Here is a 24,309-nt window from a genome sequence, read left to right on the forward strand (position 1 = left end):
TGTGTTCATAGCAGCTTTAGTAGTTTATAATTCATTTGCTGTACAGATAACTTTCATTTGTGTGAAGTTTTTCTCTTCATGTTTAGTTTACACTGTTAGTTCAAGTTGGGAAGCTAAATTGCCTTTGTTGGATTATTAAGTTATTAAGTTATCAGGAACTATGATCTCTAGAATAATATCCTTTGTTATTCCTTTTTTTTCTGTCATCAGATAAATCACTCAAACTATCCTAAAACAAAAGACGGGACTGAAACTCCACCTTTGTTCCTTTGTACAAACCATTGAGCTGTATGAAGTCCTGGAATCAGACTATCCTGAAGCAGAAGATCAGTAGCAGTCAGCATCTCCACCTGCTGTTGTGGTTGATGTGCAGCAGCACAAAGTGAAAACAGCTGGATGAAGGTGAATATAGATCAGAGAGTGGTGATCAATGAAACACTCTCAGACAGTCAAATCACAACGGTGTCATCTGTAGTCTTTGGAGTAGATAATAAATAGTAGCAGGGAGCCTGTAGGACAAATGCTGCTCAGGCTAAAAACTATAAAAACTGAAGTGACTTTGACAAAACAAAATGTCAACGAGCCACTGAGGGGTGAACGGTAGAGCTTGTTCTGGACTCGTGTTCTGGGCTAACAACACACCAATGTCCAGAGCACTTTCTCTTTGGATTTGGTGACCCATTTATTCTCAGTAAAATATATATACATGCTCACCATAACACAGAAGGGCAACAGCATTGTCCATATGTAAACATTATGCCATTCAGAAATTCAGTTTTACACGCCAATAGGCCTACTTCAACATGCTTCCACAACACGGTCAAAAACTGCTCAAAACAAAGCTTCTCCCTTCCACACCTGGTTCTTCTAGTTACCGATATGCACCTCACACATTAATGCTCCACATGCGTAGGCTACGGTGTGGGGTCTGCATAGAGCTGATGCACAAAGATAAATCCCACTTAAGTGGCTCAGAGCAGAGATTCACACCTGGTTCACACACCCAAGTGCATAGGCTTTGTTTTAACATTAGTTTGACACACATGAAATGGAGGGTTTTGGGTCCTCCACAAGAAAAATTTGAGCATCAGACACTTAATTTTCTGCACTCTGAATTTTTCTGCACCAGTTTATGATATAAATGTTTTGTTATGGTAAAAGTCCTCTGTTACTTTCATGTTTTTATTGTGAGTCACAAATGCACATTGAAACCTACAGACACATTTTCCCATCATACACTGAGTTCCTGAAAGTGTACTGTATGACACATATCTCAAGTTTTAACTTCTGTTCAAACAGTGACAGATTTTTGGGGATCATGTTCAGGTCTCGGCTCATCTCGTAATATCTGATTTATTTCAGTCTCACTGGAGAGAAGTGAGGCAGTGTTTCAGTGATTCAGCTCAAAGCATTTTAAGTCGTCTGGAGGCACAAACCACGGTAGCTTATAGATATCTGGGGATTTTGTAAGCAGATAATGTCATAGCTGATATTTAGATACGCTTTTAAAAAAAAAGCAAATGAACATTGAGTGCAGACGGACAGTAGACACTGGAGCTCAGCTACTTTTGACAAACTGTTCATTAATCATTAAGGGTGGAGGAGTTAACAGCAGATGAATGCAAAATTATAAAAAATCTTCTATGGATTCTCCTGATGTCTCTAATGTCCTCTTTCTCATTTTAAACTTCTGGCTTGTTACTGTATGTAGATTTTTTTTGAAGGTTTTTTTTATGCATGACGAGAAACCCTTATCTTCTGTTTCTGTGTGAGCTTTTAACAGTATAATGTTTTATAGTGTAAGAAAATAAGCTTTATTTTATTTCCCTGAGTGCGTGTCTATTTCTCAGTGTTTTAATTACCAGTTGACCTCATTTTGTGCTGGCCCTACATTATAAAATTTATAAAGTTTTATTACACAAACAAACCAGAGGTTAATTACATGCACAAAGTCCTTCTTAGCAAAGGGAGCACAAACACAGTAACGGGACAGGAAGCAGCACTGAAAAATAAAACTGAGAGTCATGATATCACAGAAGGTGTTAAAAAGAAGAAACAAACATTTTAAAGACACAATAATTATTAAGTTTGGAACTAATCTGCTGCTGCTGCTAATGATATCTGACCTAACAATGATTAACTGAGTAAAAACACGCTCTTATTCTGAAGGTGTGACACCTGAGGCCAGGTGAGATGATAACGAAAGATAATTTAAACTCGGTGCAACGTCGATTAAAAACACATCCGACTTTTATGACAATAATGACTCCAAAGATCAACTCAGCAGCTATGAAGCTTCAGCTGCAGCTCCTGAGTTTCTGCCTTCTGTGTATGACTGGAAAATCACTCTGCGATAAAAACGGTAAGAATCAGTTTTTCTCGATTGCTAAGAAACATGCTGAATTAAACTTGGATCCACCTGATGGCAAACATCACCGTCTCAGCAGCGGAAGTCTTCTCTTGCAAATGTGTTTTAATACTTTGTCACTGCTTTCACACAGTTGTAAAAACCTTTTTCAAAACACCGAACACAAATGTCCAGAGACCCGCATCTCTATTGGATTAACTGCATTAAAAGAAAACGACAACATCGGGTCACAGCTGATAGAAGTTACTGTCATAATTATGAATGTGAATATTCAAAGCACCTGTGAGAAACTTTGCACAGCTCTTCCGCATCTATCTATAAAAGATGCACCTCTGTGTTGATGTGTGCAGGCATGTATCAAAGAGAAAGGGGCATGTAAGGAGAGGAGGAGGTCATTATTCATCATTTCCTACTCTGAAAAATATAACTTGAATAAGACTAGAGGTCAAAACCTTTATGGCTGTAGCGGTCCAACCAAAGAGAATAACACAAATATCTGAACTAGTGCCATTTAAAAAGAAACCGTTTGAGTATTTATGAGTTTGGATGACATCCTTCAATGGTTCTTCTGTGACTACAGAATGCAGCATTAAAAGCTGGAGGCGCTTACTGTAGGTGTTGCATGTCAACAGTTGATGGTCACGGAAGAACCCTACAAGAGAATAAAATGAATGCCTTTTTCTTTTTTTCCACAGTTTTTTAACAGAGCATCTCAAAAGAAGTTTGGTAAATGTGGTGAAATCATCTTTGGAGAAAAGAATAAAATTCATGTGATATGCATGTTTGCCTTTTTTGGCACGTACTATAACTACTGTAAAATTTAAATTAATAGCCCGGGCTATTATTTGCTTAGATCACTAAAATCAGCAGGCCTATATTTGGGACAGGCCTTTAATTCATTTTACACAAAACCGCTGCTCAGCAAAGATGGGACATACAATCACATTGTTTATTTAAACCACTTTCAATCAAATTTGGTTTCAGATAATATATTAATCATAAATCATATATTTGATCCAGCTCCGACAGACAGCACATCAGAGAGGGAGAGAGTTACAGCACTCAAGGATAATGGGCAGCATACGGACACAACACCACTTTATCCTGGGCTAGTTAAAGGGACTGGGTGTTTAATTGGGACTAGACTGTTTATTGAAGTTTTGCGGTAGGCTACGTTAAGTATCAACTGGCACAGGCACATAGTACAAATCATTGCAAGGTTGAACTGGCTCATATTGATAACTGTATGCTGTATTTGTCGACTCTTGTGTGATCATTGATCAACAGAATATATTCTTTATATACTTTGACATTTGGACTTTCAGTTTCGGCCTGTGTGTGAACTGTGTGTGATATTGTAATTTCTGAATGGACAAATGTGTTGACGCAAACTTAAATTTCCTTTGTGGCGCTGGCATATTTGCTTACAGAAAACACTACTTGTGTTTTTAGGAAAGTATTATTCAGATTCTTGTAATGTAGTCTTCAAGTCTCTGAATTCTACCAGACAGATGAACATTTAAAGGACTTCCCCCTGATTTGTGCTGAGGGTTGAATAATTCACCCATAAATCTGTATGTATGTCACAGAAGTGGCCTTAAAGAAATTGTCACTAAGTTGGCCTACCATGCAGCATATTCAAATTTTAACTTGTAACCAACAAAACAAGCATGCTGACATAGCTACTCTGCTGCCTGCTACTGATGATATTGTTTGCATGTTTTATCATGTGGTGTGAGTGTGTGAAGTTTAATACCAGAGGACCCCAATGGAAATAAGCCTGCAGGCTTTATTGTGTCTATTGTGTGTTACACGTGCCACGTGTGTTTTTAATCATCAAATACAATCAGTTAATCAGTGGTCAAACACGACAGTCCAAAATCTTCAGAAATGTTCAGTTAGGTTAAAAACTGTGAAGGTGAAACACGTCACATTTCAAACACAAGGGCAATTCAAAGTGCTTCACAGAGCAATGAAATATAAAAGTTAATAAAGGATACAGAAAAGAGTGAAAAGAAAAAAGATGAAAGGCAAAATTTATCACTAAATTATTTACAGTTTTACAAAAAGTCACCATTAAAAATAGCAAAAGTGCAGACAAGAGATGCAAAGACAAAAAGATGATTTAAATTTGAATTCAAAAATAAACGTGCAGTCATCACAAGGTGGAGTAGGCAGTGTAGAAAGGAATGTTTTCAGCTTTGACTTAAAGTGTTCAGAGTCGGGGCTGTCTAACATCATGTGGGAGGTTATTCCAGGTTTGTGCTGCATGATGACAAAACACTGCTTCACCATGTTTTGTCCTGACTCTCAGGACGGTCCATCGGCCGGCCCCAGATGTCCACAGGGTCCTAGAGGGTTCACATGTCTCAAGCATGTCAGAGATGTATTTGTGTGCTCAGCCACAGAGTGATTTATATACGAGCAGCAAGATTTTGAAATCAATTCTCTGAGTGACAGGCGTAAGGATTTTAGAGCTGGAGTAATGTGGTCATGTTTCCTAGTTTTTTCAGGACCCTAGCAGCAGCATTCTGAATTATCTGATATAATGAAATATAATATAACATGCACTCTGCATGCAGTGTGTTTCTGCACTTGTGTATTCAGGTTGTTGCTTTAACTCGTTATCCTTTTGTGGTATCTTAATTCAAATATTATCTAAGAGGGTGTGATGGAGGATGTTTGTTCTCCTTTTTATTGGTGTCAGGTCAACGCTATCACCTGCTATGTTTTCATATGTAGTCAATGAGCCCTTTCACTTTTATCCATTTAGTATTTGTGAAGTTGTGTTTGCTGTTTCACTCAAAGCTACCATTTAAAAAAAGACACTAAAACCACCAGTGACAGCCGTACCATCACCAGTGTTTAGCCTGTTTTTCCATCAAGTGCTTAATAATTTGTTTCTTTCAATCTCTTCTGTGAAACATCCATTAAATTGAGAAGTTAAATAGATTAATAAAAGTTTATTAAGAGTGAACATTTGCATGACAAAGACAAGGATGGACGGTGGCAGCAGTGATGCAGCATACATGGCTACATGATGACTGACACTTTGTGTTGCTGAATCCAAAATAGGACTGGGCAACATCAATATTATATTGATATCAGGATATGAGACTGAATATCATCTTATAGATGTTGGATATCATATAGTAAGTGCTGTCTTTTGCTGGTTTTAAGGCTGCATTACAGTAAAGTGATGTGATTTTCTAAACTCACCAGTCTTTTCTCGCTGTTCTGTTTTTTGCCTTCATCCCCTCCGTCATTATGTCCACGTTACTGGATGATTATCCATCAAAAATCTCATTGTGTAAATATTTTGTGAAAGCACCAATAGTTCACCCTAAAATATTGCCACAGTATTGATATCGAGACATTTGGTCAAAGATATTGTGATATTTGAATTTCTCTGTGTCGCCAGCCCAAATCCAAAATCATGAAATCAAAGTGTATTTTTAATCCAAGGTCTTTTTTATTTCAACCCCTGACAAGAGACATGCTGATCTCAGTGTTGCACTGTAAGTCTTTCCTGTGTCAGCTTTCAGTGTTGGAGAAGCTACTTTAATAGCTTTGCAAGCAGCCAATTAATTCACACTGGAAGAAGTTCGACTCCAGCAGAGCTACTCTCAGTAGAAATCTACTGTGGTTTGGTTTACTAAAGCAACTTAAAAAAGGCAACTGAGACTACTTGGTTACTGTACATGACAGGTCATATGTGAACCAAAACCAATAACATACCAACTTTATTCATGGGGAAAAGCAAAGAATGCCAGCTTTGTTTTGTATACAGTGTCCATCAGCCAGAAACTAGAGTCCAGGTGGAGGAATTATTGCACCAAGCAGGATTTCTCAGTTAGCCAGGTAACTTTAAAACAGCATTCAACAACTTCTCTGAACATTTGTGGATAAATTACAGTAATCAACACTGAAGGTTAATTGTGGTCAAAATGGGGTTTAATCACAGAAGAGAAGCAATGACACAATAAAAAAATAAAAAGATTTCCTTTTATGACCCAGAACTCTTTGTAGTTTCAGTAATTTTGAATCACTATGCAAAGATGCTGCTGCAAAATGTTGTTAAAGTACTTGTTTGATTCCATGAAGTTCACTACTCCCAGTACAGGAAAGCTGCATTGCCACAGGTAATTAGCAGAATTAGTACAACTCAAAAACAAAGCACAGGGAGACAAACTGTGTGGTCTCTGAGGAGGAGGAATAAGACCACTAAACTGCCTGTAAACTGGTGTTTACAGCACCACCAACCTGAGCCTTTGTGCAGAGGTTTTACACAATAAAGAGAAATGTGGGTTTTTGGACAGCAGAGGGCGCCACATTATTTAAAACAGAGGCTGAAACAAACCTCTCAGGTCTGGAAAATAATTCTGGTGACACATGTTGCAAACATATGATGTTTTTATGTTCCAGGACCAGCGGCCATCACAGTGTTGGTGTCAGAAGGGAGTGATGTTACGTTACCCTGTTCCCTCAGCACCAAGGAGAACATCGAGCAGAAACTCTTTGACTGGAGGAAACATGATGGTATGATGGGGGTGTTCATGTATGATGAAGGCCTCCATTACAACAATGGTGGTTCAGGTCAAGATGAGCAGTTCAAAGGTCGAGTCTTTCATTTCCAAGATGAGCTGAAACACGGCAACGCCTCCATCATCATCAGAAATACAAAGATGGCTGACAGTGGAGACTACACCTGCTTTTTTCCACTTCTTCAGACGCCTCAAATATTCCACATTGATCTTGTTGTTGGTGAGTACTTTAATGAAACAGTTATAGAGGTCGTCACTTATTTAATGACTGGATCCTCGTCCCCACCGTGTTGTCTGGCACCTGCAGGTCATAAGCTGCAACACAGAGGACAGGTCACTGCTGCAGTGTGAGGTCATCAAACAAGGCTCAGATGTTTAATTAAGGTTCATGTTGTTTTCTAGTTTCTCTGTTTTTCCCACCGCTGAAATATGTTCATATACAAGCAGAGAGGGGCCGAACAAAAAAGTCTAATCCTGTAATTATTCTTTATAAGTTATTGTTTATTCTGTGTTCACAGTTTCGTCTCTAAAGCCAAACATCAGAATACTTGGTACCACAGATGATGGAGTGCAGCTGCAGTGTGAGGTTCATGGTGCTTCTCCAAAACCTAAAGCAGAGTGGAAGGACAGTGCTGGAAACATCCTTCCTGCTGAGGAGACACAGGTCACAGACAGAGGAGGCAGCTATGACATCATCCTCCAAACTACTGTGACAAGGACCGACCACTATCGCTGTGTGGTCACACAGGAGGAAATCAACCATCAGATTCATGCTGACATATATGTGTATATCACTGGTAAGTTTCCTCCTTGAGGTGCTCATGTGTTGTACTTTTAGTTTTGATAGATTTTAGCAGCACATTGAACTGTTCTCTATACTTAGTCGATGACATATCATATATATATACATCAGCTCTTTGTGATGTGTTTCAGACAACAGCAGAGGAGGATGGGTCACTGCAGGGCTTATTGGAGCTGCTGTAATTGTAGTTATTATAGTGGCTTTTGCTCTAAAGAACATCAGAAGACCTGATACAGGTAAGTTTAAGTACCAACATTTCTGTCCAGAGTCTTGACAGTTGTGTTTGTCTTCTCAAATATGAACCATTCTGTTGATATTTACATTCATACAAAATCCACAGAGACTACATTTATATATGAGACCTCTGGTTTTAATTAAAATAAATCATATTTTAAGGGATGGTTCAGTTTTTTTGAAGTGCGTTTGCATGGGGTTCTTGGCTATGGTAGTTTATTACCTACAGTAGATGTCAGACGGCACGCTCCCAGTTTGGGGAAGCAGGCTGACACAGGAGGTAAACAATAAGTAAATAAAAAGAAAGGAAAGGAAAACAAGAGGAGAAGGTCTATTGAGTAACAGTGAATAACAATAATGTACAATGACATAGTACATCTCTCCTGTTCAGGAGGGAGGGTTTGAACGATATTAAAATAAACTAACAAGCATTGCAATTTCTTATGGAAACGGTCTGCAGAGCCTCGAAGAGTGAATTTTACATTCTCAAGTTTGAGGGAAAAATACCAGAGGCTGCATTCACAAACACTCTAAAGCCCTTTTTAAACAGGAGTTGTGCAAATTTGCAGGAAAGCCCAATCAGTCTTCTTTCAGCATTGGCAGTATGAAAGCAAAATCACCTGCCTACTTTTGTTTATACAGAATGCAACTTTTTTTGGGGCAATGGGGGGCATGAGTGAAGAGCCGCGGCTGGTCAGTGCTTCGGCGATTCTCTCATAAGTCGGCCCGTCCTTCACCGTCCCCGTCATCTGACGGTTAATGGCCTCTTCGTTTGTGAGGCCAATGAGGGCCCTCCTGTTTATCCACCGCCAGTGGGTCGCACATGCAGCGTCATCAGCAGCTCCTCCCACAAGTCATCAACAGCCCCTCCTGTGGCGGAAGGCTGCCTCATTCAAAAAAAGGTTCCACCAATATGTCAACTCTACGAGGTGGAAAATTGGGCACCTCGGATCACCTCGCCAATCTGGCTCTGTGTGTCTAAACGCTCGCAGCTTGGCGGCAAAATGGCCCAACATTCGTGGAAAATCTGGCAGTGTAAAAGGGGCTTATGAAAACTCTCAGAGAGCTCCTAACTTAGCCTAAAAACTTTTAGTAAGGAGTCCTAGCTTAAGAGAGATTTGAGTGAGGAAGAGACAGAAACTTTAACCTCAGTGAGGAGGTGTGGTTGACCCTGTCGTTAGGTATGACACATTCTTTTAACAGATGTGATTGGTTGTCACAGACACACCCCTTTGTGAGCCTGCAAGGCTTTCAAGCAAAATTCTGACATCGATCAGCTTGTCCGGCGGTTAGAGTGGCAATGTCTCCTGGAACCCCAAACGGTGCTATGAGAGTGCAGGGCTGCAAATACTTTTTTAAAGTTTCAGACAAGGTTTCTAAAATGTCGGCCCAGGAGCTCTTTAGTTTGGGACAGATAGAAGATATGAGCAGTGGTCACATCTGTTGTCAACACTTGGGTAGATCTCTGCAAGTCTTGCCTTACTTAAGTTTTTCCCTTATCTGCTGCGAGGGTCCTAAGGACAGAGGGGTGTCGTATGCTGTAAAGCCTCTGAGGCAAATTGTGATTTGTGATATTGGGCCTTAAAAAAATTGATTAATTGAAAATTGAAAGTGAATACAGTGCCGGACCTGGAGCTCGAATTAACCACTTTAAACATTATGACACATAGATATATATATATACATATACAACTGACAGAGGCAGCAATAGACCAGTAGCTCCCGTGTTTAGTGATGTCAGATCACTGTTCTTCTCAGTTGAGTCTGGCTTTCAAAAAAGAAATGTAATGGCTTCAGTTCCCTGTCGAAAGAACACCCTCCACAGCAGCACATTGCTGAGCCTCCTTGTCAGACTCCAGCCTGCTTCTACAAATTTGGGACGTTCTGACTGACAGCTACTGTATATCATACACTGACTATGGGGAAGTGCTCCATAAACTCCAAGTTTTGATTTTATTTAACACATTTTGTGTTTTTTCCTGCAGGTTCAACTCCAAGGACAAAGTTACACGGCCACTGAATAATCAGGGACACGACAGCCCACGAAGAAAAGTCAAACAAAGTCTTTACTCAGGTCGTATTCACTGCAGAGTTTTTGGACTATGCATGTAAAATCAGGGGCATGTGGTTGGTTACTATCACAGATGATATATCATTTAAATATGGGGATAACATATCACATTTTCAGACATTCTTAGTGCTCACATGAAAATTGACAGAAGCAGTTGTGTAACAAATGAAAAACAGAGCAGATAGAGACATTCAAACCCTGGTAACCTTACCGATGCACAGCCAGCCAATCACAGCATGAAGTGGGCATGAGTGTCAATTCAGTGGTTTCTTAAATTTACAGAAGTGGTTGGACAAAGGCTGTTACTGAACATTTTGGGCCCTCTTACACTGGAGCCCCCCAAACCAAAATTACCACCACCACTTTGCTGATTATGGCCACGAGGCCTCCAGTCATTTTAATGTCCCTGAATGAAAATGAAGAACAAGGCATACTTTACTATCAATAAAGCTTTTAATAAAAAAAACAATATGAAAACAATAAATAGCTAATTACAATAAAGTGATTAAGAAAATAATAAATATAATCTTTATTTATAAAGCACTTTTCAAGAGTTACACAGTGTTTTACATGTCAGTGATTAAAACAGACGAGACATGACGACAACTTTTAAAAGAACTGATGAAAACATTTTAATGTATACAAACTGAGGAAATAAGAGACAGTTTAAATGAACTTAAAATTCAGGTAACATCAGGAAAGGCTCTCTGATAAAAGTATGTTTTAAGAAGAGATTTAAAAGACATCACTGACTCGGCCAACCTGATTACCTCGGGCAGACTGTTCCAGCAAACAGCAAACGCTCTGTCCCCTTTAGTTTTCAGCCAGACCTCTGGAACAGACAGAAGACCTCTGCCCGAGGACCTCATACGTCCTGGGGTGTATGTCACAAAGAGGTCAGAGATATAACTGGGAGAGAGACCATGAGAGCCTTAAAAGTAATCAGTTAAATCTTAAAATCTAACACATACTGGGTGCCGCTGTAAAGAGGCTGAAACTGGAGTGATGTCATCGTCATGTCAGTTGAATTCTTGTACAGTCTGGAGTCCATTAATAGATTTTTGATTCAGGTTAGAAAATGCACTGTTGTAGTGATCCAGGTGTGACAGATGAAAGCTTTTAAAATTGTCTAAGTGTCTTAAAAGTTAAAATGGATCGTATTTTTGAACTGTTTCTAAGATGATGAAAACATGTTGTGATGTGCTGCTCAAAACTTAAATTACTGTTAAACCAGATTTCAGCTTTGATATCATCTAACAGGGGACCAGCCACAGGCAGAATTTGTTGTAATGTGCTGCAGCCCGATGACAACAGTCTCTTTTTTGTCTGAGTTCAGCTGAAGAAAATTTTTTGAGATCCAGCTTTTAACATCAGTCAGTCAGGCAGTCATTGAGTGAACACATCATTCCAGGGTCTGTGGCACGTACATCTGCATTGGACAGCGTCCACCAAGAAGAGCAACCTGGTGTACAGTGAGGAATGCCCAGACTTGTACATTGGTGAAACAAAACAACCACTAAGCAAACACATGGCCCAACACAGAAGGGCGAACTCGTCAGGGCAAGACTCAGCTGTCTGTTTACACCTCAAAGAGAAAGCACACTCCTTTGAAGACAGCAATGTGCCCATTTTGGACAGGGAAGATAGTTGGTTTGAAAGAATTGTAAAAGAAGCCATCTATGTGAAATTGGAAAAACCATCTCTCAGTAGAGGAGGAGGTCTGCGACACCACCTATCCCCCACCTATAATGCTGTCCTTTCATCCTTGCCCAGGAGGTTTAACAGCTTAACCTCTAAAAACAATGGTCGTTCACAAATGGCCTCATGTGACTCTAACGACTGCAATGACCAACGACCAGCAGGAGTTTCAACGACTGTCGTTGACACACCATTGGAGCACTAACGAACCAGTGACATCATTGGCCTTGTGAAGACCTCCTCAGAGGTTAAATACCTGGGTTTCCACACCAGTTTGTCAGACTAGTTCCAGCCTAGTCAGACAAGCATGAACTGATGAAGCCTCTTGGATAAGAGATGAGGTACTATCAGCATAAATGTGAATAAGAGCATCTCACAAAATCTCAAGCTAATGTTTGTAGAGTGCACTTTACTGTGCTGGTTATTGTTTGCTTGCATTGTTTGTTGTTTGTTGCTGATCCTGCACTTTTGGGGATGTAATTTCCATTGATGATGAAATGTCACTATTTGATTCTTCCGTAAAAGATAAATAATGACATTATTCTGCTCTGGATATATTTGTTTCTGTTCAGCTGAAACAAGGATTAAAAGTGATGTTTTGTTACACTGAACACACTACACTGTTAACATCCTGTATTTACATCCTTAAGGGAACACTTAATGGTCACAGTGTAACACCTGAGTTGAACTTCAGGGATATCAATCTGTCCATTCAGGAAGCACAAGTGAATCAGTTTCAGCTGCTTTGGTGCAAATCAAAGTGACAACAGGTGCAATGGAGAGGCAAAAGCAAGACAGCCCCCAAAAAGGGAATGGTTTTACATGTGGTGTCCACAGACAGTTGCTCTCTCCTTATCCTTCCTGACTGATTCTTCTCCAGTTTGGTCTTCTGCTAGTGTCCTTGTCACTACTGGTAGCATGAGGCCGTACCTGCAGCACAATCAGGTTGCACAGGTTGTCCAGCTCCTCCAGGATGGCACAAGGAGGTTTGCTGTGTCTCCCAGCACAGTCTCAAGAACATGGAGGAGATACCAGGAGACCGGCCGTTACACCAGGAGAGCTGGACAGGGCCGTAGAAGGGCGTCAACCCAGCAGCAGGACCGGTATCTGCTCCTTTGTGTGAGGAGGAACAGGAGGAGCACTGCCAGAGCCCTACAGAATGACCTCCAGCAGGCTACTGGTGTGCATGTTTCTGACCACACTGTCAGAAACAGACTCCATGAGGGTGGCATGAGGGCCCCACGTCCTTTTGTGAGACCTGTGCTCACAGCACTGTGCAGCCCGACTGGCATTCACCAGAGAACACCAGAGTTGACAGGTCCGCCATGCACACTACTGAGTCACATTATGAGTTGAGGTGATAAAATCATGCACGTTGGATCAACCTGTGATTTAAATTATTTACGTGTATTTTCGGTGTGATTTTGAATCTTGCCCTCAGTGGGTTGATGATTTTGTTTCCCACTGACCGTTGTTACGTCATTTTGTTTGTTGTTACACAATGTACATCAGTAAATAAACAAAGACATCACAACACTAAGATATTTGGCGACTGGAAAATACGACAGTGCAGCAGTGATGATTTGGGTCTGTCTCAACCTTCCATCAGCAGACTGATCACACAAACAGTGACAAAACTTCGTCTCATATTCTGATGTAGTTCATTTAATTTCCACTGGGTGTCCACACCTTGCAGGCTCATAAAAGTGCATGTCTATGGCAACCATTGACATCTGTTGTGAGTATGTGTCACACCTAGAAACAGGGTCAGCATCACCTCCTCACTAAGGTACAAGTTTCTGTCCCTTTCTTGCTCAGAATGCTCTGAGAATATTCTTAAATCACTCTCAAGCAGTGACTGGTGGCTTTAATCAAACATGGCAGCTGAGCTTAATCAGTCATTAACAGTGAATTAGCTGCAGGTGTTTGTGAGCTAAAGGCACTCAGTGATGTTAAACAGTGGGCACTAGTATAACTCCAAAATACAAACTACTATAACATGAAATGTAAATGCACAGAACCAGACATAAGACAGATACTAGGGGTCAAACAGGAACCTACAACAGGAACCTACTCAGGATGTGGTTTTTCACATGTAAGTACGTTCTTGTCAGACAGACACTACAGTACCATTCTCTACTTATACTGATTATCATCCTATGACTGATGCTTGTCTTTGTCCATGTGATGTTTAATTTTATATAGCACACTGTAATTTTAGTTTTTCAATTTCTATCCAAAGTTAAAGGGCGGCCAGTGGTAAAACTAAGTGCAATATGGACATTCTTGTATTTTTTTTAATGCTACTTTCTACTTCTACTTCACTTAACTTTGTACTTGACTAGATGTATGTGACAGCTGCAGTTATTTTCCAGATCGAGACTTTTCAAGCAAAGTATGCGATGCATATATCAGATATGATTGAACTGTCCAAAAGTTTATAAAGCATTAAACATGTACTCCAGCTAAACCAGCTATGATATTAAGGTCAGGATAAAATCTGTGATTTACATCTGAACACATTATATATGTTCAAAAACACTTATATCGTACTGAGTTGTGAAGTCAAACCATTTCAACTATTTTTCGAGCACGGTCTCACTCCGAAGTTGTTGAAATCCACCGCTTGGGCAGTGACTTGCAGCGTCAGATACCAACAAAAAAAAAAAAAAGGCATAAAAGACTTTTAAAGGCTTAAAAGTCGGCATGATGAGGCGTCGGTGGATTAGTGGATACAGCAGGCATCCCATGTACAAGGCTGTTGCCGCAGCAGCCTGGGTTCGACTCCAGCCTGTGGCCCTTTGCTGCATGTCACTCCCCCTCTGTCTCCTCCTTTCACACTTGTCTGTCCTATCCATTAAAGGCTAAAATGCCCCAAAAAAATCCTAAAAAATGGTATGGTTTACACACAGAATCTTCATGCCCTACATGTTTACTGTCACTATGCTACTTGTATGCACTAGTCTCCTGTAAAGACTAACTGATCTCAGCATTAATACAGAGTTAATTCTCTGGGTCAGAGACTTTCTTTCTTTGTCACCCACAGAGAGTCTGTGTCGGGGGAAGCATGTCAGACGTGCTCACTGTGAGCACAGGCTGCCCACGAGGCTGTGTTCTTTCCCCTGTGCTATTCTCTCTGTTTACTAATGAATTTATGATCAATGAGAAACATTTCAGATTGTTTATATATGCTGACAACATGGACTTAGTTGGTCCTGTACACAGACCGAGTCAGGGAGCAGACCCACCAGGTGACGCTGCTTAACTAACCCACACAAAGGCCCTTCAAACATGGTGTTGCATTAGCCAGCTAGAAATTAATGCGGCCAAGACTAAAGATTGAATCATTTGCACAAACTAACATCTGAAAACAGAGCCAGTGTTACTTCATTGCCAACATGTTGAAACTGTGGAAAACTATGAATACCTCGGTACAGTTCTGGACTCCCAGGTGAGCATCTCTTGAAATACTGTCTTTATTTTCTAGAGATGCTCACAGCCTCTGAGGAAACTTAGTGGCCTCGGTGTTAATCAGCAGATTTTAGAACTAGTGTACAAAACTATGGTTGACAGTGTTTTAGGTTTTCACCTCCCTGCTTGGTACAGTCACCTAAACTGTATATCTAAAGGCCCAGCCAACAAGGGCCGACCAGGCCGACTAGGGCGGTGCGCGACTGCAAAGACTAGAGTGACACCCTCACAATGACCCAACACTGACCGAAGGCCGACCATGCGTCAGGTGTGTCAGACTCGTTAGACAGAGACTGGCTTTTGTATTAGTGTTGTACCTAATGTAGCTGCATGGTGAACGTTTGAATCTCAGATTCACGGACATCACAACCTTCAGCAGAGGAACGTGAAAACACCTCTCATGACTAACTTTACACAGACACAAGTCAGTGAAGCCAAGGTCAGACATGTTAGAGGAAATACGCACATTTTTGAGTGAAGGGGAACTTTCACTTTAGGTTCAGTTTCATTATTACCACAGTGGAGAGGGTTGGGTGGGCTTCAACATCCTGTCATGACAAGAAGGACCTCTTCTCTCACCTCTAAATTCTGAAGTAGCTCTCTTTCTGTGTTGCAACACGTCGCTGTTTGCAGAACTGATATTTACCAGGAATCAAGTGCGGGGGTGTGTCAGATATCTCAGTGCTATTCAGACTTATTTTTTTTATTAGTATAAAGTAAGAAGGAGGTAAGACGTGTGTGTGCTCGCTACCTGAATAAACACTGCAGCTGATTATGATTGGCCGTATAACCAGATTGGTGCAATATGGTGCTGTGTGCATGAGCTAACAAGTGGGATGGCCTGACTTTAACTGAGTTAGACATTAACCATATTTTCTCTGGAAATGCAAACAGTAAAAGTCTTTGTCAGTGTTGGAGCTGTTGTTTCCGCAGTTGGCTGATAACTTTGGATTTTGTGTCATGACTGCAGATATGTGCCAATTAGTGGTTGTGTGGTATTTCCAAGGAGCTGCACACAAAGCATCTCTTCTCCTGAGATGTGATTGATGAAACATGTCACTGATTGGAAAACTTGCTGCTGATGAAATACTGAAGGAAAACTTCAACAAATCAAAGTTTGTGTAGGATTTAGGAGCATATATTGGCAGAAATGGAATATAATGATTATGTTTTCATTTTTTTTATAATCACCTGAAAATAAAAATCGCGGTGTATTCATGACCTTAGAATGAGCCATTTATATCTACATAGGGAGCGGGTCCTCATCTACAGAGATCACCATGTTGCACCGCCATGTTTCTACATTAGCCCAGAACAGACAAACCAATCACTGGCTTGAGACAGTGCCATTCATGTTTTTGTGTCAGCCACTGAAGTTAGCAGCCCCTCTGCGACGAGAGCATCAAAAAGATTACATTTTTTAACTTGAAATTGCCTTATATTGTGTTTTTATTGGTTTTATGACCTGGTTCAGTTGTTTTGGGGTGGAAGAGACCTGTGGATAATCCAACTCACAGTAAAAACCTCCTGAACATCTGCAATATATGTTGTCAGAAAACCCTCTAAACCAGTGGTTTGCAACTGGCGTGTCGCGGTCCAAAAGTGGGTCACGCATCCATTCTAAAAGGGCCACAAGTTACTCACAAATGTGTCAAGTTTGAAGTACAGTGAATTTCTGGCACAGAGCTTTTATTTTGAAGTGCCTTATCCTGCTGTAGAGTGAGTGAAAAATGGACAGGTACTGAACAGAGATAGCGAATTAGCTTGACGACATGGCCAGGTAGATGTATGATGCTGAGTATATTAAACTGTGTGGACCTTGAACAAATGTCTAAGGAGAAATCTGGACCCCATGGCTGGACCAGTTGGGAACCACTGGTGTAGGGAAACCAGTGTCATATGAGACCTTTTAGAGGACCCGGTCAAAAACTGAATTAATTATCAGTTTGAGAGTTTGATACTCTGTTCCACCAAAACCTTCTAGGAACTTTGGAAACAGAGGAACTTAACTGAGAAACTGAAAGTCATGTTTGTGAATTCTTGTTTGAAAGCAACTGAAAAAAAAAACCTGTGAGTGTGCTTCCCAGATCAAATCTGTACAGGGGAATCATAAGCCTTATGGGGACGAGTACTGCCTGGGACCTCTAGTAATTAGTAATAATTGCAGAAGTTGTCTGTGATTTTAATCCCATGCAAACAGGTTATTGCTAAATTACATGAGGTCCCTGGGTAACACTACTCCTGCAAGAGAAAAGAGCTTTAAGAAAATATGGATCGCTGAGTATTTGTTACCTTAGAGTGAGCCATTAATATCTACATAGGGAGCGGGTCCTCGTCTACAGAGATCCCATGTTGCACCACCATGTTTCTACAGTAGCCCAGAACAGACAAACCAGACGCTGGCTCTAGACAGGGCCATTTGTGTAGTTGTGTCAGCCACTGAAGTTAGCAGCCCCTCTGCAATGAGAGCACTGGAAAAAGCATACATTTTTTTTTAACTTGAAACTGCCTCCTGCCTCCTGTTTGTGATTTTAATGGACAGCCGGAGGAGGAAGGGGTCCAGTTTGGTGACCTTAGAATTGCATTGAGTGTGAAGCAGTCGGGATGAGAGACAGCACTTCAGGCCATGCTTCTCTACAGGAAACTGGTGGATTGCCCCCTCTGGGTTGGGACTGTTTGGTGCAGCTACTGCAGTGATGCGGGCACTGCGCCATGCGTTGTGGTGAAGAGGGAGCTGAGCCATGACGGCAAAGCTTTTAGTTTACTGGTCCATCTACGACCCAACCCTCACCCTCAAGAATGAGATTGCGGATACAAGCGGCCAAAATGAGTTTCCTTCGTGGGGTGGCTGGGCTCAGCCGTAGAGATAGGGGGAGGAGCTCGGACATCCAGAGGGGTCAGTTGAGGTGGTTCTGGTACGTGATCAGGATCCTCCTGGGGCAGCTCCAGAACCAGAATGAAATACAAACTGTTTCTGTGATGATCAGTTCTGCTTTTTTGCCCCCCTTCGTCCACCTGCCCTGTACTCAGATACAGACACAACTCTGTACTGAGCTACATTTGCAGCCCGCTCAGATCATTGTCCAGCTCTCTGTCTGTCTTTTTCTTTTCATTAACAAAACACAAACACACACAAAAAAACCGAAGAAATAAACTTTAAAAAAAAGAAAAGAAAAAAGAGCAACATAGAAAACAACCAGTCACACAAAACCAGAGCGCTCAGTGTTTCATTACAGTGTGTGTTTGTTTTGGAGTGGAACCTCAACCTCAACCTAACCCTGTCAAAAACCAGCACACCCAGGGTACCTTGCAAGTTCTATGTGGACGTGGAAAGTCCATGACTAAATCGTCAATATGTGACGAGGTTGGAGTGAGAAAGTGTTGATTCCTCAGAGAGGATGTACTAAAACTAAATCTTAGGACACTTTAATGCTTTGTGGAGATTAATGCAGTCTGTGCCTGTTCCAGTAGTTGATGTCAGTCCTCCTCACTAAAAACACAGCTTTGTGGATATTTTAACGTAGCCAGGTAAGTTGTCATTGATGATGCCATGTGAGATGTTAGTCCTTTGGTTGTACGGCATGCCCTGCTATATAGGTATGTTTCAAAGGGAGATTCTTTGAGGATTTCTGGGGAAATGTTGTTATGGTCTGTTTGTTTTGGAGAGGACGAGACCTCTGCAGATAATTCAGCTCCCAGTAAAAAATCTCCTCAACTATGAACACTGAAGGAATTCTAACCTGGAGGAGTTTCAGCTGGTTGCACTCTGCAATTCTCACCACTAGACGCCACTAAATATCCCTAAATCTTACACACTGCTCCTTTAAAAACAATTTTTAGCACATTTTTGCTCATGGACAAGACAGGGAGGGACTGCATCCATATTAAAGGTAATAATGCAGAACCTGCTCTCAAGTTTACATTATGCTTTAGTGGTGCACACCCAGTAACTAATTTGCACATAATTTGAACATTTAGTTAATTTAGGATTAGTGCAGGAAGTGTTTGTGTTGTTGCAGCTTGCTGAAGCCTGCAAACCAAAAGTGTTGGTGCTCAGCCAGTCGCGCTGTGAGGAGTGGCTCCGGCTCGGTTATACAGAGACTGAGATGCTGAAGTGATGTTGTCCTCAGAAGACATCGAGAGCTATGGAGCTGCTTCCTGTCGTGTGTCTCTGTCTCCTGACTCGGTGTGGAATCACGTCTGCTGATGCAAACGGTGAGAAAACTGATCTTCAGACTGAAGTGTATTTTACAGTTGTAATGAAATGAGATTTAAATGTGTGAAGAATGTGTGAACATGCAGGAGACAGAATATTACTGAGGTGCGTCAGCTGTTTAACATCAGCACCTGCAGCTGTGTCATCAGCTGTCAGTATGTGTGTGTCATATGTCCTCATAATCAGCACTGATCAATAGTATTGATAGAATCGATGACAGCATCCTTCTGATTGATTACAGCCGTGTGTTAGACTAGTGTCGCAGGAGCCTCCATACCCGGAGGTGGTTTATAACTTTAGATGTTGCGTCATGACTTCTGCAAGTGTGTGTGTGTGTGTGTGTGTGTGTGTGTGTGTGTGTGTGTGTGTGTGTGTGTGTGTGTGCGTCTCCATCCTGTTGTGATAAAGTGTAGGTTACATTTCAACTCTTCAGCTTCTGCTCCTGCAGTTGACATATAACTTTCAATTTACATGCATGCACACAGAACTACATGTATTGTGTATGTGCAGGTTTGTGTGTGTGTGTGTGTGTGTGGTGCCTTCTAAAACCTGACTGATAGTTGCACGAATTGCTTAATTTTGGACTCTTATCGCTGATGAAATGAAACGTGTGTCCGCTGCTTCAACTTTTTTTAGATAAAGTAAAAAACACACTAAAATAGAAGCAGAGTTTTTGTGAAGTGTAGTTGTGTTTCTTATGTACTCAGATACAGATACAGCTGTGTGTGAACACTGAGATAAACCTTATGTGGAGAATAAAACATTTAGTCTGTTGCTTTACATCTTTTCCTGGTGCAGGATCTTCTTTTGGCCTGTTTCCCTAAAATGTTCAGCTTTATTGTCCAGTTTGAAACATTAGTTAGAAAAGTGATCACAAAGTGATGAAATGCAATAACTCACTTCCCAACCACAGACTGTATAATAGAGACAGATTTCAGCAGGTATCTGTTTGATCTTCTCTGTTGGCTGGTGAACTAGTTTCCCTGATCTCTCAGTCACTGCAGGTGGAGTTCAGGTGTTACTGACTCAGGCAGGTGAAGGCTTGTGCTGTGAGTTTGGCTCAGTGTACTGTTGATTTCTGAGACAACATTTCCCTCCCTCTCCTCTCTCCCTTATTATTATTATTATTATCATTATTATGATACACTTACTCTCTCTCACGCACACTCTGTTTTTCTCTTAAACCCAGTAGCAGTTCCTGTTTGTGTGGTTACACTTGTGTGTGTGGGTGAGGAGACATTGTCAGATAAATGATAAGTAGTGATGGTGAGATGAAGCCTCATGAAGCATTGAAGCTTTCCAGCAAATTGGTTCAGAAAAGGGTTCTTTTCTCAAGGCTTCATGTGCACACAAAACCACCTGCTGGCCGAAGTGTGTAAAACAGGCAGCTGTGATTTTAACCATGTAATCTGTGATACACGGTATTTTGTGTCAGTAACAGTGTTGGGAATGACTATTAATAATAATAATAATAATAATAATAATAATAATTGTTATAAAGTGGCTATTGCATGTTATTACAGTTCAAGGCCTGTAAGGGAGCACCTGTATTTTGCATCTGATCAGAGATACTGGATGAAGGGAGATACCCAACTGTAGGCTTATACAATGTTAAGAAAACGGTTACTCTTCCTGTCTCCTAAGTGGACGTGGTTAGTTCTCCCTCCAATCAGGACAGAGGCTCTGTGGATGTCTGTGTATGCGGATCGAGAAGCAGGTGGAATGAAAATACATTCTTCCTATTATTGCAGCCTATTGCTGCACAAAGCTGGGGCATTTTTTATTTATTACTAGCGGTAAATAACTTTGTAAGCTAACTGTGATTTTACCGCTTGTTTATCAAGATCACAAGGTCTCGTGAGAACTTGTTTTCTGAGACGGACAGGGTTCAAACAAAGTTAACTTTCTCTTGATCTGTGCGGATGAAAAATGCAGCTTTAGAGTCAGAATATTGGGAAGATGTGTGGCTTGTGGAAAATGAACCCAATATTTACTTTAGTGACTACAGGGCGAAAGAATTGACCATAAATTGTGATCACGTTCATTTTCCTCATTGACGACAATACATTCAGAGCTGCGGGGGCGTGGCGCTGACGTCACTGAATCAGGAAGTGAGCTGAGTTGGGTATCTCGCTTCATCCAATATCTCTGATCTGATGATTATGCAGGGTGTATCCACCTTATTTTCAAACACAGAAGTAAATAGTGATCAACTTCCGTTTTTTGTGCGTGACTTCCGGTCAGCCGCTTTCCCCTCATGCTTTCCCTTACCGGAGCTAACGGTGCAAGCTATTTTTTTTCAATTTTCAGTTGTTTATGTTAGTCAATCAGTTAGTTAGTTAGTTAGTCTGTGCATTTTGTATAACGTTAGATAACTGTGCCCACGTTTCCGTTATAACGGAAATTTATTCCCTCTAAATGCAAATAAATAGCAGAACCGAAACAGCGAATAAACACACCGGGCTACACAGCCTCTCTACCTGAGCAGCTGAAGCTGCGGCTCGCACCCTCGACACACAGACACACAGACGGTGCTTCTGCACGCCAGCCACACGTGTGCTCAACTGTGAGAAATAAATATGTGAGGCTACTGTCGGAGGACGGATTGACGTTTGACAAAGCCCTCAAGTTTGCGCAGACCATGGAGGCGGCAAACAGGGACATCGTGGATTTGCATGGCATTAAAGAGCAGGGCAAATGGAACCGTACGGCGGGCTCTGTCAACAAGGTGAACAGTGCGCTTTCAAAACCTCAGCGTGACATGAAGACATGCTACAGATGTGGCGGAGACAGCCATTTGGCTAAGGACTGCAGGTTTGCTAATGAGAAGTGCCACAATTGTGGTAAAGTGGGGCACATAAAGAGGGCCTGCAGGATGAAAATAGGGGGAAAGGAAAAGACTAAGAACTTTAAAGGGGAGAAAAGCAAACAGAAAAAAAAGCTAACTTCATGCAAGAGGAAGACGGTGATAGTGATGAAATTTCCACTATGTATCACATGAAGGATAGTGCAATGACCATTTACAACATAAATGACGAGATAGTCATCCCCAGAGAAGAGCCCATAAAAACCAGAATTAAAAGTAAATGGGAAACTTGTAACCTATGAGGTAGATACTGACTGTGGGTACACCATTATGTCAATGAAGGCATTTCACAAGCTGTTCAGTGATAGCGACAAACCCAGACTAGCCAAGTGCAGGATAAAACTGAGAACATATGGTGGCCATAAAGTGCCCATAGTAGGAGCAACAAAGGTCAAAGTTGAACACAAAGGCATGACTAAGACGTTAGCAGTAGTAGTTGTCAAAGGTTCAGGGACAAGTCTACTGGGACGAGGTTGGCTTAAAGCTCTCCAAGAGGACTGGCAACCTGTACATAAGACAGAGGACAGAGAAGACCCTATACAGGAAGTGCTGTCAAGGCATGAAGCAGTGTTCAAAGCAGAGCTAGGGAGGTTTTAAAGGCTTCAAGCAGGGCTGCCCCTGACCAAATTGGGGCCCTAAGCGAAATTTTATTTTGAGGCCCCCATCCCAAATGTATCATAGGTACAAAATGACCGTACAACAACTTGACATTTAACTTGACAACCTTTACTGGCAATAACAAATGTACTGTAGATACAGTAGTTTGGCTGTATGAGTCAAATAAAATAAAAAATTCAACCTGAAATAAATAAATAAATAAATACGAAATAAAAATAACTTCAAACTGAAATAAATAAATAAACAAATCTGAGTCACAAATAGCCATCAAATACTCATCAAAAGAAAGTAACTTCCACCACCTCAATCCCCCACCCTTGATTAAACACTGAAAATAAAATAAAAGAGGGAGACAGGTTTTTCCTATTTAATCTTATTTTGTTATATTTCTCCCTCTCCCCTCTCTGGAGGCGTCCGATCTCCCTCAGCCCTCCGCCTCTCCCACCTTAATTAAACACTGAAAACAGAAATAAAATACAGAGACATTCTTTTCTATTTTCATCTTATTTAGCTATATTTCTCCCTCTCCCCTCTCTGGGAGCATCCGACCTCCCGGCCCCGCACATACCCCCGAGGCTCGGGTCTCCCCCTCCGTGGAGCCCACCCCTCGTCCCGGCACATACTCCTGAGGCTCTTTTGGACGACATGTCAACAACTCTTCACCTGCTGCAGCTCTGCAAGTGCCTGCCAGCGCACTCCTCTTATTGTTCAGATGTGGAGTGCTGTCAATCATTGCAGCGACGCATGGGCGGTCAGGTCTCTTCTCTCCTTCCTCGAGCTGATTCTACACGCGCCTCACGGTAGCGCATGTGCGCATCCATTGCGCATATGCGCAAATGCGTCCGCTCGCGCAAAATGTGGCCCCCCATGTGTGACCTGTGTGTGTGATGTCTTCTGCATAAATGAAGCTCTCAGAGTGTTGGTAACAGCAGATTTATTCTGGGTCAGACAAAAAGGGAAATAAAGGCAACGAGTCAGCTCCCGTGGACATACAGCTCATGCGCAGTCTCAGACAAATCCTCCGGCGCTCTGAGGATTACCCATAATCCTTAGTGATCGTATAGTGGATTTATGTATGTTATGAAACAAAACAGAAAAGTCTCTCTTTCACAAGAAAAAAAATAAATACAATAAAATATAAAAATAAACAATTTTCAGTCTCTGGACTGTGACCTGTTTTTAAGTATTTTTCATTTTACCATAACATTTCTGTAACACAATTTTTCCACAAAATTACACAGTAAATGAATTAAACAACAATCCACCTGCATGTCTAAAACAGTACAACATACCTGGGTTAGACAAAAGGGAAATAAAGGCAACGAGTCAGCTCCCGTGGACATACAGCTCATGCGCAGTCTGAAAAAGTAGCATACGTGAATGTTAGCTAGCGAAACTACAGAAACTACTCTTACTGGCGA

At 41.3% G+C, this 24,309-nt stretch overlaps 2 protein-coding genes across 2 annotated transcripts in view; both read left to right on the forward strand.

Annotated features, from left to right (window-relative positions):
- Positions 1–2,260: 2,260 nt before the first annotated feature.
- Positions 2,261–7,726, forward strand: LOC125887904 (butyrophilin-like protein 1). The gene is made up of 3 exons (XM_049575014.1): positions 2,261–2,362; positions 6,794–7,132; positions 7,431–7,726. The coding sequence occupies exons 1-3, from the start codon at positions 2,263–2,265 to the stop codon at positions 7,724–7,726; spliced, it is 735 nt and encodes a 244-aa protein (XP_049430971.1). The 5' UTR covers positions 2,261–2,262.
- Positions 7,727–19,296: 11,570 nt separating this feature from the next.
- LOC125887905 (CD276 antigen homolog) overlaps positions 19,297–24,309 on the forward strand; it is a 67,233-nt gene continuing 62,220 nt past the window's right edge. The window contains exon 1 of the mRNA XM_049575016.1: positions 19,297–19,403. Coding sequence (XP_049430973.1) covers positions 19,334–19,403 — 70 coding nt within the window. The 5' untranslated portion in view covers positions 19,297–19,333. The remainder of the gene's footprint in view (positions 19,404–24,309) is intronic.

This window comes from Epinephelus fuscoguttatus, linkage group LG1, assembly GCF_011397635.1.
Source record: "Epinephelus fuscoguttatus linkage group LG1, E.fuscoguttatus.final_Chr_v1".
In the NCBI taxonomy this organism is placed as follows: Eukaryota; Metazoa; Chordata; class Actinopteri; order Perciformes; family Serranidae; genus Epinephelus; species Epinephelus fuscoguttatus.

Bases quoted from the DNA above. Each gene is read 5' to 3' on its own strand.
- LOC125887904 (XM_049575014.1), top strand. From the start codon at position 2,263: ATGACTCCAAAGATCAACTCAGCAGCTATGAAGCTTCAGCTGCAGCTC. The intron at 2,363-6,793 runs GTAAGAATCAGT...TTTATGTTCCAG, and splicing joins ATCACTCTGCGATAAAAACG to GACCAGCGGCCATCACAGTG. The intron at 7,133-7,430 runs GTGAGTACTTTA...CTGTGTTCACAG, and splicing joins CCACATTGATCTTGTTGTTG to TTTCGTCTCTAAAGCCAAAC.